Below are 14,674 nucleotides of genomic sequence, written 5' to 3'. Positions count from 1 at the left end.
AAAGAAGAAAAAAAAATGGGAGGACTCAGTATGTGCCTAAAAACTCAAACATAGCCGATCTACAACTCATCTCGACTTATGACATCACGCGAATCCTCGATGGGTAAATTATATATCAGAGCATTATTATCGCCTCCTTTTTAAAAATACTCACAAAATAAATACAGAAACAGTTTATGATCCATAATATCTGCGTCAAGAGAAGGCCACTTTTGCTTTTCAGCTATATGGGAGGTCAAGATTCAACACAGTTATACTTCTTATGCGCACGAAATACGACTAAACATTGACTAACGCAGCAGCAGCAGCAGCAGCAGCAGGGAGCGTGTTGTTCAGTTATTTTATTTTTCACCCTCTGATCAGACAAATCCAAACAACTGACGACTATTTCCTACTAAACTTTAAAAAGTCGTAGCGAGAAATGACACATTTTTAATTAGCGGACTCTTTTAGTGTCCCTATACTGATTTACGAGCCTCACTTCTCATCAACGTCAGTCAGTTTGGTGTTTTTTGGGGGTCTTTTTTTAGGAATAATCAGAATCAGGTTAATAAATGTGCCACAGTGCAACTTTGGCATTTTTTTTAAGAGCGCTATTGAACATAACAGGAATATATATGAAGAGCTGTGCTACAACGAGACATCTACTAAATCACTAAAAATCAAAGTTACATAACGAAACAAAAAAAGACTAATTTAGTATAAAGTGAAATGAAAAATTACAGTACAGTAACTTTTTTTTAATAATATTGATGTTGAAGTTGTTCACTTCAGTCCTTCGCTTTGGACAAAAAACTCCAACACTTCTAAAGTCTGAATCCTCACAATATATATATTTCAATTTTAGAGGGAATAATGAATCTATAAAGCTATGATTGTGTTTTTTATTATTAGATTTGCATAAGTTGTTTTTTTTTAAATTCAAGTCTGTCTGCATGATTTTGTTGTGTTAGTTTAATATAGTCAGTGATTATTAATAATGTCTTTGGTTGATGCCACTATTTTAAAACATCCTACATCCATTTAGCTACCTGTCCAAGTACAATTTAGGGGCAAAAAAAAAAAAAAAAGGTAGTTTACAAAATGGGTAGTTTGATGGATAAATAAAAATCAAAGAGGAAAACAAACTGAGTGGAATGACAGTGATGACAATGATTTTTTTTTTTTTAACTGTGCAAACTCCAGAAATGATTTTTTCTCATTTCTCTGAGATGATGACATGAATGAATGAATGAATGAATGAATGAAATTAAAGGCAAAGACGGTTCACCTCAATCTTACACAAAGTGTCTCCTTAATAATAATAATAATAATAATCATAATATTATTTTCCCAAAAACATAATTTCTGATCAATTTCTCTCCTTTTGCCAACTCTTCAAGGTGCGAGAACAACCACAGTTTCATGTCATTGTGTTCCCTGTGTGAATAAATAATTTAGTAAAATTACACAAACCCAAATAACATATATTACATGATCAGTCCAGTAGAGATTAACATGATAGAAATTTAAGTTTGTTTTTGTGCATTTAAAGGCCATATAAAGCCTTTTTTTCTTTTTTTTTCTCCTTAATTTTATCAGCGCTGAATTTCTGGTGAAATAGCTTCTTTTTTTTTTTTTAAGAGAAGGCAGCTGTTACCTCCCGACTTGCTCGACTTCACCAGTTTTATCCGGAACGATTTGTTGTCTTTTCTGTTTTTCTGTGACCGGGTACCAGCCACAAAACTCCTCACTTTGTACAAGTGCTGCATGAGTTAAGCTTGAGAGTTTGAGTTAGCTGTTGAGTGTGGCTGCCTGTTCCTTTTCCGCCTTCTCTTTGGCCTTTTCCTTCTCAATCAGCTTCTCCTCCTTCTGCAGCATCACCATGATGTCGGCCACCTGTGTGGTCGAGATGTCGATGTCCTCTTTGTCGATCAGTTCCACCACCTGGGATTAGAAAAAAAAAGAGTTAGACTCGACACAGAAAGCTATCATTCGGAAAAGCAAAACCAGCCTGTGGCCCCATTTACACCTGATAACACATCACTCAGTTTACATGCAGCAAAAAAATTCGAATTTCTGATCGTATCAGATAAAGACAGACTCCTCTCCTGTGGAACCATCTTCCAGATTTGGTCCAGGGGGCAGACACCCTCCCTACATTTAAGAGTAGACTTAAAACTTTCCTTTGTGATAAAGAGCTCTTAGCTTATGCTGCTATAGGCTTAGACTGCCAGGGGACAGGCGCCAGTTCCTCTCCTCCGGGGCCATGGGCGGAGCGGGGAGGTTGCTATGGTTGCAAGGGCTGGATCTCGAGGACATTGGTCAATCAACCTGTCAATCACGACGTAGCCACGCCCTAATGCATACCCTGCTTTATCGTCAAATATAAAATCAGGGAGGCCAAAATGTCCCAAATGAACATCATACTGCATTGAAGAAGGCTTTAAACTAGCGATTGAGACCATAAACACATTTTGAAAACGTTTACTGAGGTTAGAAATCAAGTGAGAAGTTGGTGAATTCTCCATTGACTTGTATAGAGACGGTCGCCCCCTGGTGGCCTTTTGATAGAATGCAGCTCTAAGTTACTTCGGCGGTGGCCTCATTTCAGAGGACCAGAAATCCCCGCCTGGTGTTTACAAGCATTTTAAAAGTCCAAACTATGTCTAATCTAATACGATCCGAAATTCGATTTTTTGCTGCATGTAGACTGTTTCTCTGCTCTGCCTATTTAAATTTAGAGATTTCCGCTGCATTTCCATACTTCACAACACTTACCTTCACATGAAAACAAAACCCATTAAAAAAAAAAGCATTTACAAAAAACCAACACAATGAGCATCCCTGAATGCATCTCCTCCACAGATCAGGAATCGGCCTTTTAAACATACTTTGATGACGTTGTCGATGTCGATCTTGCCGTCCTTGTTGTCGTCGAGCGCCTCGGCGATGCTCTGCAGCTTGTGCTCTGGAATGTTCTGGATCTGCCGCATGATGTTGATCAGCTCGTCGATGCTGATGAGGTTCTCCCTAAAGGTGTAGAACAGACTGCATACAGGAAACGGTTACCAGGTTTGACGGTGAGTAAAATGTAGGTGGAGAAGTCTGTGTGTGTGTGGCGACATGCTGCATTCGAAGGTTCCCAGATCACACCAATCAGAATGATTCGTCTCATTTTCTATTCACAGCAATGTAGAAAAATAATTTGGTTGCCTTAAAAAAAAAAAAAAGTTATTCATGCAAAAATCTAATGCGGCACAAAAATTAATGAACTGTTTTAACTGATTTGTTCTTAATTTTTGTGTCGTCCTCCCGGGTCAAATTGACCGCGTCTGTTTTGACTGTTCCTTCTTTCCTTTCCTCCCTTCCTTCTGTCCTTTCCTTCATTCTTTCTTTCCTTTCCTTCTTTCCCTTCATTCTTCCTCCCTCCTTCCTTGCTTCATTCTTCCTCCCTCCATTCTTCCTCCCTCCTTTCCTCCCTTCATTCTTCCTCCCTCCTTTCCTCCCTTCTTCCTTCCTCCCTCCCTTCCACCCTCCTTTCCTTCCTTCTTCCTTCCTCCCTCCCTCCCTTCCTTCATTCTTCCAACCTCCTTTCCTTCCTTCTTCCTCCCTCATTTCCTTCCTTCCTTCCTCCCTCATTTCCTTCCTTCTTCCACCCTTCCACCCTCCTTTCCTTCATTCTTCCTCCCTCCCTCCTTCCCTTCCTTCCGTCCTCCCTCCCTCCCTCCCTTCCTTCCTTCTTCCTCCCTCCTTTCCTTCTTTCTTCCTCCCTCCTTTCCTTCTTCCTTCCTCCCTCCCTCCTTTCCTCCCTTCTTCCTTCCTTCCTCCCTCCCTACTTTCCTTCTTCCTCCCTCCCTCCTTTCCATCCTTCTTCCTCCCTCCCTTCCTTCCTTCATCCCTCCTTTCCTTCCTTCTCCCTCCCTCCCTCCCTCCCTCCTTTCCTTTCCACCCTTCTTTCCTTCCTTCTTCCTCCCTCCCTCCCTCATTTCCTTCCTCCCTCCCTCCCTTCCTTCCTTCCTCCCTCCCTTCCTTCCTTCTTCCTCCCTCCCTCCTTTCCTTCCTTCTTCCTCCCTCCCTTCATTCTTCCTCCCTCCTTTCCTTCCTTCTTCCACCCTTCCTCCCTCCTTTCCTCGCTCCCTCCTTTACGTCCTTCTTCCTACATCCCTCCTTTCCTTCTTCCCTTCCTTCCTTGACTCGAGGACAACAGGAGGGTTAAAGCTGATAAATGTTTAATTCAAAGCTGCGCTGGATAAGAAGGGTAAATTAGTCTTATATTATTATTATTATTATTATTATTATTATATTATGGGTGCATTTTAATGTATAAGACATTATCTAATACATTAATAATATGTGTTTAACCTCAGTTAAAGGTCACAGATGTTTGACAAATACTTCAAAACTGACCAATCATCTGTGCAGTTTCAGTAAAATCGTTATCGTCAGTATGATTTCATTAATTATTATTATTATTATTATCATTAAAGGGCATTAACTGTTTAGTAAAAATGGGAGCAGCGGACGACACTTTGGTGCAGAGAGCAGAGACGGAAGCTATAAATAAAGTTAACAAGTTGATCTTTTACAGCAGCTGACAGACGACAACCACGGTGCAATGTTAGCGTTTTTGGCAAAGCAAGCAAATGGCGGTTTACCACAGTTCAGCTTACCTTGTAGCATCACTATGTTTAGTAAAGAATAATCTGTAAAATTTTAGATGAATTAGGAACTGCAAATGATCCGATATGATTGTAAAACTAATAATATTGCAATGTGTATTTTTTATCTGGGAAACCTTTTTGTTAGTTTGAAAATAAATAAATAAATGAATAAAATCTCCACCACCATTTTACGATGACAGTAATGATGATGAAGATGGGAATGATGAGGATGAGGATGATGTAACACATGGGGGAGTTAAGGGAGATGATACAAAGGCAACATTTTCACAGAAATCCTGAAGCAATGTAATCATAAGAGTCTCCTCACCAGATAAAGAACAACACTGACGAGGCTAATTATATTCTTCTCCGTCAAAAAGTCGCCTTTGAATCATTTATGTTGAAAATCTATCTTTCAAGTCCGCCTTAAAACATCAGTCAGGTGTCCATATGAGTAGTGAGCAAGGTTTTTTCTTGCTGTAATGATTCCTCCTGTTCATACTGATCATTAGAAGATCCCTTTATAACGCATTTACAATGTAAGTGATAAGGCAGAGGTGTCAAACTCATTTTCGTTCAAGGGCCACATACAGCCAAATTTGATCTCATGTGAGCCGGATCATTAAAAAGATGGAAGGGAGGAAGGAAACAAGGATGGAAAGAAGGGAAAAGTGATAGGAAGGAAAGAAAGGAGGGAAGGAAAGACAAAAGGAAGGAAGGAAGGAAGGAAGCACGGAAGGAAGGAAGGAAGGAAAAGAAGATGAAGGAAAGATGGAAGGCCAGAGGGAAGGAAAGAAGACAAGGAAGGTAGGACGGAAGCAAGGAAGGAAAGGAGGGTGGGAGGAAGGAAGGAAGGAAGGAAGGAAGGAAGGAAGGAAGGAAGGAAGGAAGGAAGGAAGGAAGGAAGGAAGGAAGGAAGGAAAGGAAGAAAGGAAAAGAAAATTAAGGAAAGATGGAAGGAGGGATGGAGGGAAGGAAACAAAGAAGGAAAGAAGTAAGAAAGGGAGGAAGGAAAGAAGGGCAGATGACAGGAGGGAAAGTGGGCCGGATTGGATGCCTTGCCGGGCCGGTTCTGGCCCACGGGCCGCATGTTTGACACCCCTGTGATAAGGGGACGAAATCCCCAGTCCAAATATGAAGCTTCAGCCGTCCAAATGAGTCAAATCGAGTAGATATATTTCAACATTACAGGCTTTTTAGTGCCAAATTCCCTCTTTCTGGTACTTTACTTCCACTGCAGCTCAAAAGGAAAGCACACAGACATCACTTACATTATAAGCACATTTGGAAATGATCTTTTAATGGCCTGTATTAGCAGGAAGATCTAATGTTTCAGTTTCAGTGTACTTGTGAGCGCCTGACCATTGTTTTAAAACAGATCTGAAATAATGAACCTGTCTTTTAATGTCTTTGGCAGACACAAACCAAAGCCTATGAAATGGTGCAAAGCCATGAGAGACGTCGACGCTTTCGTCTTTAAGAGATAGTTCAAGATTTTGGGAAATATCCTGAATGCATCTTTTATAATTTGTGTAAATAAGATGGCTTTAAAGCTGTTAGTAGGTATATTTTTTTCACGTAGGACTGAAGTAGACTAGCCGTTTCCTGTCTTTAAGCTAAGCTAAGCTAAAGATATCCTGACTTTGTACTAAACACACAGACATGATGTTGATATCAATCTTCTCATCTATCTCTGAGAAAGAAATGTTGAAATGTGGAACTATTCCTTTAAAAAGTAAATCCATTAATATGTCTTGATATGTCTTACTTGATACTTACATTGTCATAGTCTCAGTAAATCCTAAATTATGAGAAACTATTTGAATCAAAAGGACAAAAGACGTCACTTTAACAAGGACGACTCCATCTGCGTCTTTTTATTTTTTATATTTTCACATGTTGTTCAAATAAAAACAACCAATCAGCTCTTAGCAAAAAAGCAATGACGTGGGTTAGAGCGCCACCACACACACACACAAGCAGCTTAATGACTTCCTAGCGTCTTCCTAATATTGTCGCTCGTTGGATGTTAGAGCACGAAAAATGATTATCCATTATTGTGATGAGCAGCAGCAACAATGAGCGCTCCCTCTGTTTCTATGGCAACTGGCTAGGCACGCTAGGAAAGACTACGGGAATTTAGTTAAGATTTTTTTGGATCACTTCTCCTCGCTGTAGATGATTGTGTTGCTAAAAAGAAAATCACATATTCGACACTTACCCAACAGGTGGGCTGGTTCCACTGTCGATTTGTCCGTCCAGGGTGACTTTGTCCTTCTCCAGCTCCCCGATGATCTTGTCGATGCGTCCGATCATGTGGTTCACTCTCTTAGACAAACGCTGGCTCGCCTTTGATTCCTCCAGTGCTTTCTCCTGACCGGTCTTAGAAAGCTCCTTCTTTATCTCCTCCAGATCCTGAAAGGTGAAGCAAAGCAAGGCAGATTTATTTATAAGGGCAACTCAATGTGCTTTACATAAAATATTAAAACCGTAAATATTGGACACATTAAAACAAGAAAACATGATTATAATAAAAAAAAGAAAATAAAAATTAGGGCTGTCAGCGTTAACGCGTTAATCGCGATTAGATTAATGCAATTGATAACGCGTACATTTTTTTTAATCGCATTTTAATGTTGCAAGCCTTTATGTCCCTTCTACTCACCCGTAGACGGCTCCTCTAGCTGTAGCGCTATGCTTTGAAGTGGCCTCCTGCAGTAAACCTACCGCGCTGATGGAAAGTAAGAGAGCTACTGGACTTTTGAACGGCTTGTTTAAACTTTAAAAAACTTCGAGACGGTTCAGTTGACAAGTCAAAAGTAAAATGCAACCTGTGTCAAACGGAGTTTAACTACCACCGGAGTATGTCGAGTTTGAGTTAGCGCCTCCATGCTGAACACCCAGGTGCAGCCAAGCGTTTTGGAGTGTGGGAGTCGCAGCAGAGCCGTGATTGATTCCCAGTTCAGACACTCTGGTAAGAAATGCTTTACATTATGGGATTAAAACTGCCTTGAAATGTAAAATAACAGGATTTTAAACATGCAATTCAAAACGCGATTAATCGTGATTAACTATGGAAATTCTGCGATTAATCTTGATTTAAAAAATTAATCGTTTGACAGCCCTATAAATAACATAAACTGAACAAATATACACTCAAATCAAATTTAACTCCTTAACTCCTACAATTCCAGACACTTTAAGACATTTTTATACCTTAAATATCAAAAACTAAATTCAGGTCTTTTTAAAGATCTCTGTGTGACCAAGATTTTATTACAGGCGTCTCCAACAGTGCGACATGCAATAAATTTACACCTAAAGCCGCCGCCTTTAGGGCACGTTACTCAGAAACCTTTTGAAATGACTAGTTTGAGAGAATCACCTCGTTGTACTCCTGGACGTCATCCTTCAGCTCCTCCAGCTCTTCTTTCTCCAGAGTAAACAGCCTCCTCTGCTCCTTCAGCTTCGAGCAGGCATCACTCAACATGTCGATCTCTTCTTTGGTGATCTCCTCGCCCTGGAGTATAAAAACACACACCGTTTAAGGAGATTTGCTCCACTTGATTTAAGATGCCAGGACTCACTATGTTTTAGATACAGTACGATGAATACACAAGCGTTAGGTCATATTTTCCCCCCTCCGAAATGAACGTATAATATATTTTAAAAAGTAGGTCATAAAATGTGTCTTAGCGAGCGCCCACATGTGCATTTAATACCGAATAAACCCACATGAGAGACCAACCCAAACCCAAACACACAGAATGGGTAAAAGAGGGGAAGCTCGGGGGGGAAGACACTGGGATACTCCACTATTACCCCAATGACATATTTACCACACATTAACGACCGAGGCAACTCTGTGGATCTACAGAAGAGCCGTTAGTTAGTTAGGAGAGGAAAGGTTCAGTCACTGACGCTGCTTGGAAGGATCGACAAGGAAAGAAAAGGGCAGAAGTTGATACAGACCAGGGTTATTATAGTTCACTAAAACTAAAACTAAGACTAGCAGTGAAAAAATAATTTAGTAAACTAAAATAAAACAAATAAAAACTACAATGAACAAAGCAAAAACTAACTAAAACTAAAGTGAATTGCAGATAACATCAGCTTAGTTTTAGTTTTCTTTTCATTGTCTCCATGGTGACAGTATTGCATTCAGTGTTAGCATTATTTCATCCTTTACAGCTTCTACTAATCAAGGCGTTCCTCCTAAATACCTGAAACACTAAAAACTATGACTAAAACTACTTAATCACTTGTTAAACTAACTAAAACTAAACTGAAACCATACTGCTGTCTGTTCTCTCTCTCTGGATGTATATAGTTACATGTTTATTATTCCCTATTTTGTTTTACTTGATGGTATGTGTATATGTATGTATGTACGTATGCAGGTATGTAAGTATATATGCACAAGTGTGAGAATGGTGTGTGTGTATATATATGTATATGCACATGGTTATTTTATTTTTATTACTATTTTTATTTTGTTACCTTTTTAAAAAGTATAAAGAGGTGGCCTATAAGCCGATATAACAGGAAAATAGGCTGAGAGACCATTTATGTTGGTACCTGTACCTCTGGAAATGTATCCTTATTTTCTCTCTTTTTCTCACTGCCCGAAACTGTCTGAAATGTCAAAGTGCACTTCGAAATAAAAAGAAAATTAAAAAAAAAAGAAGAAGAAAATTCCAAAACTATAATAACCCTGATACAGACGTGAGCCAAACAGAACTTGCAAATTCAGCATTTAGTTTAGTTCGACCTTTTCAAAGCACCATATGAGTGGGATTTTTCTCTTATGAGTGAGGAAATGCTGTTAAACTTTTAGTGTAAAGGTCCATATTTTCAGCTTAAGTTGTTAAAATATGAATAAAATAAAATGTTATTCCACTACTTATAGCTTTGCTGTGATTTATTCGCTTGTAATTCACCTTGTCTGCTTTTCATCCTACTAAAAAAAAAAAAAAAAAAAAAAAAAACACACACGAAGCTCTGACTATGAGCATTTGTGGTTTGCTCTCACTCCATTTTCCTCTACTCTGCTTTCCAAGTGTGAGTATCTGCTGGCTGATGTCAGCTCCCATCTCGTCATGCACACATAAAACGTTGCATTTTAAGGTCATTTCCTGTAAATTGGATTATGTTCTCACTCCTTCTGAACCTGACATCAAAATGGCAGCTTTAAAAAGGTTCAAACTGAAACGCCAGAATTATAGGAATTACAAGTCCTGTTTAAGCCACATCTGGATGCTGTGTGTGTGTGTGTGTGTGTGTGTGTGTGTGTGTGTGTGGGGATGAACTGGAGAGGAAGGTGAGGATCATTTGGGAGAAGACGTCATTTAAAAACCTAACCTGGTAACGCAGGAATATCGGCCACTGTTCATACTGTGCAGCCGAGAGGACGCAGAGGTAACGAAATGATTGTTAGCAAAGAAAGAGGCCGATTAACTCAGTAAATAGACAAGCAGACAAACAAACATGCATATAAAATGTAGATTAAAGCATTAAAGACAGTATAAAAAATAAATCTTTGAGGTATTTTCTGTTTCTATTGCAATATTTCTTAGTTATTAAAGCAATAAATCAAAATAAGACTTAACTAATAGCTGAGCTTGATTACATTTCAGAGATCCAAGTAAGAAGAAATAATCAAATTACTTTAAAAACTTGCAAAGAACATACGCAAATATAGTTTTACACCAGTTACATTTCAAATAAATAACCTCAAGTGCAAAAAAAGCAAACATATAAAATGCATGTAGCAAAGTCTGAGTAGTCTTCATAATAATTTCCAACAAATTAAACCCTGCAGCTGACTGTAAAAAAAAGACTGTTTGCAGCATTACACAAAATGTCTGTATAGAGGTCTCACCTTGATTCCCTCGATGACAGGAGCTGGGTCTCTCAGTTTCTCAGCTATGTCGACCAACACCGGCTCTGCATCCGCTTTGCCGAGCTTGACTTTCTCTGCTTCCAGCTCCAACTCACTGTCCTGTTAGAAGACAGAGATGGGACGATTGACCAATGTAGTACTGATGTAGTATGCAGTATTACAGTAAAAGTACTGCAGTATTATAGTGATGTAGTATGCAGTATTACAGTAAAAGTACTGCAGTATTATGAGTGATGTAGTATGCAGTATTACAGTAAAAGTACTGCAGTATTATGAGTGATGTAGTATGCAGTATTACAGTAAAAGTACTGCAGTATTATGAGTGATGTAGTATGCAGTATTACAGTAAAAGTACTGCAGTATTATAGTGATGTAGTATGCAGTATTACAGTAAAAGTACTGCAGTATTATGAGTGATGTAGTATGCAGTATTATGAGTGATGTAGTATGCAGTATTACAGTAAAAGTACTGCAGTATTATGAGTGATGTAGTATGCAGTATTATGAGTGATGTAGTATGCAGTATTACAGTAAAAGTACTGCAGTATTATAAGTGATGTAGTATGCAGTATTACAGTAAAAGTACTGCAGTATTATGAGTGATGTAGTATGCAGTATTACAGTAAAAGTAGTGACAAGTTGTGCCATTATGTATTCTCATTCCTCATTATAGCCACTGTTTCCTTCCAAATCAAGCACAATGGACTCATACTTCCCTTCGGCAAAATCAGCTTGTATTTCTCATTCAAAATCAAATGTAATGTATGTGTAAGGATCGTACCCGTGCAGCCTTCTCTGCAGCGTCAGCCAGCCTCTCCATCTCTCTGTCTTTGTTGTCCTGGCGTATGACGGCTTCCTCCTTCAGCGTGGCCTCCAGTTTGGACTTATTGTCCACTTTAGAGAGCTCCATCTCTGCCACCATTAACTGGGCCTCCTTCGTCTGTATGAGAGAGAGAGAGAGGATCAGAGTAGGGCAGTGAACTAAGACAAATAGGCTTCAACTAATCCTGGTTTAATTTTACTCTTAAATGAAACACTTTATAAACTCTACTAGAGTCAAATCCAGCCTGGAAACATACCACCATCTCAGGAAGCGTCTGCAGTGTGGATTTCAGCTGGTCGGCAGGTGACAGGGTGTCGGGCAAGAACATGGCTCGACTCAGCAGCAGCAGAGAGGTGGGGATCTGCTGGTTCAGATGCAGCTCCAGCCACTGCAAACGGACGGAAATATGACACAGATTATGACCGATACATATGTGATATAACAAGACAACATCACAACCATTTCAACGCTCCTTAAAGTCCGTGAAAAGTAAGAATAAACATTTTCTGAGTTTGACATACCACAGAAAAGTGTGTTGTTAACCACCCTGCCAAATTTGAATGATTAAAAAAATCGCCAAATATATGAAATTAGGCTTCAAAGTTGTGTAAAAATCAGCCTCTTTCTCTGCTCCCAAACGCTGTGGGTATGCCCACCGAGTCCGCTGAAACCCCGCCCCCTACCAAGTGTCACCTGTCAATCAAAGTCACCACCTCTACCAGAAACATGGACGCTAGGTTTGAGAACTTTCTACTGCTAGCTCAGCTGCTAGCTCGGCGGCTAACTCAGCTACCTGGCTAACTGTAGACTGTAGTAGTAGTAGTGTGCGCTGAATGTATTTATACCTCTACAGCAGCAGGGACGGGTCTGACTAAATCCTGAACACAGAAATCTTGAAACACAGTTTGTGAAGCCTAGCTCCACAGTTCAAATCTAAATGGTTGAAATGCTTTTTACACCTTTTATAGAAATACATTTATGACCTTTTTAATGCGTTTAGAAGAAAATGTCTGAATTCACTTTACACTGTCTTTAACCTTTGAGTTTGGGTTTCTATAACATCTGTAAATGTGAAGATGAACTGCAGTTTTCAGATGGGGATTCTAAACAATGAGCTGAAACTCGCTGTAAAGCTTCAATAAATCTCTGTAGAGCAACATCTCATTGTCTCTTACATAATAGAGTGTCATTTGAAACACTGCTATTATTCACAAAATTGAATATTAACTAGTATGACTTCTGTAACTGAGGAAAAAATGTATATGTCTGCCAGTAATTTCATGAAAATATCCTCCATCTGTTTTCTGTAGGCGTTACCTGGACGAGCTGCTCTCTCAGTCGCTCCTCTGTGACTCCGAGAGATCTCATCCCTCTGACACGACAGGCAGCTTGCACCTCGTTCACGTTGAGGCTCTCCACTCCCTCTTCTGCAATCAGCTACATAAACAGAGCACGAAAACCCATAACGTATAGACTCAGTCCTGAATTACGACATCTGGAACTGTTAAAAAAGACATAATACAACAGGAGTTCGTACCTTATCATCGGCGCGGATGGCCCTCAGCTTCATGATGAGCTGGAAACGGAGGAAGTTGTTGGTCCCGATGGACTGGAGCTCCAGCAGACGGCAGAGTGCCACCAGCTGAGGTCGGGTCAGGTTGTCCAGAGTCAGCTCATCCTCAAACAGTTTGGAGAACCGGATGATCTGCTCGTTACTGGGACGCTCTCCGGAGTCACGGATCTACACAGATGAACAAGTTATGAAATATTATTATGACTTGTGAAATATTCTAGATGAGAAAGATTTATGTCAGCTTTATGTTTTCTTTTTGTAAAAACCTAAACTAGGATGTGACGGTGCAAAACATTCCCTTAATTAACCCTCCTGTTGTCCTCGAGTCAAGGAAGGAAGGGAGAAAGAAGGAAGGAAGGAGGGAGGAAGGAAAGAAGGAAGGAAGGAAGGAAAGGAGGAAAGGAGGAAGGGAGGGAGGGAGGGAGGAAGAAGGAAGGAAAGTAGGGAGGAAGGTAGGAAAGAAAGGAGGAGGGAAGGAAGGAAAGTAGGGAGTAAGGAAGGGAGGAAGAAGGAAGGAAAGTAGGGAGGTAGGAAGGAAGGAAAGGAGGGAGGAAGGAGGAAAGGAGGGAGGAAGGAAGGGAGGAGGGAGGAAAGAAGGAAAGAAGGAAGGTAATGGGAGGGAAAGATGGAAGGACAGAAGGAAGGAAGAAAGGGGGATGGAGGAAGGAAAGAAGGAAGGAAGGAAGAAAGGAAAGAGAGAGGACGGAAAGAAAGAAAGAGAGAAGGAGGGAGGGAGGGAGGGAGGGAGGACAGACAGGACAACAGTCAAAACGTGTGTAAAATCATAACATATACATGAAAATAAACCTTAATGTTTTACATATATGACCTAATTTCTGCTTCTTTAACTAAACACACAGTACATCCTACTTAAGATCGACTAGAGAAATGCATTGATTCAGCCACCAGAGGGCAGCACTGAGCCCATTTTTTTCCCTTCCTCCCTTTTATGCTGCATTTAACTGACTATCATATACTGTAAAAGTGTCTAATGCAGCTTTTTTTGCTGTTCTTTAAAGTAAATTAAGTAATATGAATGATGAATGTATTTATAAAGGAGCAGAAAAGAAGAAAAGAAGTGAGGAGTGATTGCTTAATTAATTTTAAGTGGTGAGTAAATGTGTAATATCATGACATATACATGTAATTAAACCTTAATGTTTTACATATATGACCTAATTTCTATAGTACATCCTACTAAAGATCAACCGACTAGAGAAATGCATTGATTCGGCCACCAGAGGGCAGCACTGAGCCCATTTTTTCCCCCCTTCCTCCCTTTCATGCTGCACTGTCTCAATGAACACTGGCACCAACCTTCTGGAAAAAGGTGGAGAACTCCTCCGTCACATTGCCTTGGGCCACCTTGTTACGCAGAGCGATCTCCTCGATGGTGTCCTGCAAGAACTTAGCCATCTCCAGCTTGACCCTCAGTTCCTTTTTCAACCTCTCCTCCTGTTATAAAACGTTACCAAAAAAAAAAAAAAAAAAGTCAATGTGGTGTAAAAATATTTCTCTTTTTTTATTAAACACAAACAGATAAAAAAAAGATGTTGTTGAGCATATTGTAAAACAGATTTTCAAGAATGTTATAAAATATGTGATGAAATATATATATATCAATGCAATCTAAGGAAAATCAAGTTCAACATAACACTGGTTATTATTATGCAGACATAAACCGTTCTGAAAAACAGGTCAAAGATCTCGCTAGAAGGATTAGACTCAAATAG

The 14,674-nt window shown here is 39.7% G+C and overlaps 1 protein-coding gene across 3 annotated transcripts in view; it reads right to left on the bottom strand.

The window, feature by feature from the left end:
* Window positions 1–939: 939 nt before the first annotated feature.
* letm1 (leucine zipper-EF-hand containing transmembrane protein 1) overlaps window positions 940–14,674 on the bottom strand; it is a 34,797-nt gene continuing 21,062 nt past the window's right edge. For 2 of the 3 annotated variants that reach the window (XM_053336040.1, XM_053336043.1), the window contains 10 exons: window positions 14,259–14,396; window positions 12,906–13,109; window positions 12,686–12,805; window positions 11,625–11,756; window positions 11,327–11,485; window positions 10,525–10,644; window positions 8,029–8,163; window positions 6,865–7,058; window positions 2,874–3,030; window positions 940–1,926 (listed from right to left, as the gene is read on the bottom strand). In XM_053336040.1, the coding sequence (XP_053192015.1) occupies window positions 1,774–1,926; window positions 2,874–3,030; window positions 6,865–7,058; window positions 8,029–8,163; window positions 10,525–10,644; window positions 11,327–11,485; window positions 11,625–11,756; window positions 12,686–12,805; window positions 12,906–13,109; window positions 14,259–14,396 (1,512 nt within the window). In that variant the 3' untranslated portion in view covers window positions 940–1,773. Of the gene's footprint in view, window positions 1,927–2,873; window positions 3,031–4,635; window positions 4,686–6,864; window positions 7,059–8,028; window positions 8,164–10,524; window positions 10,645–11,326; window positions 11,486–11,624; window positions 11,757–12,685; window positions 12,806–12,905; window positions 13,110–14,258; window positions 14,397–14,674 lie in introns of those variants that run through there. The other variant, XM_053336041.1, reaches the window with a different exon arrangement.

The sequence above is a fragment of the Scomber japonicus genome, chromosome 16 (assembly GCF_027409825.1).
Source record: "Scomber japonicus isolate fScoJap1 chromosome 16, fScoJap1.pri, whole genome shotgun sequence".
Classification (NCBI taxonomy): Eukaryota; Metazoa; Chordata; class Actinopteri; order Scombriformes; family Scombridae; genus Scomber; species Scomber japonicus.
The sequence above is the reverse complement of the archived record's forward strand: the minus strand, read 5'-3'. Positions and strand labels throughout refer to the sequence as shown.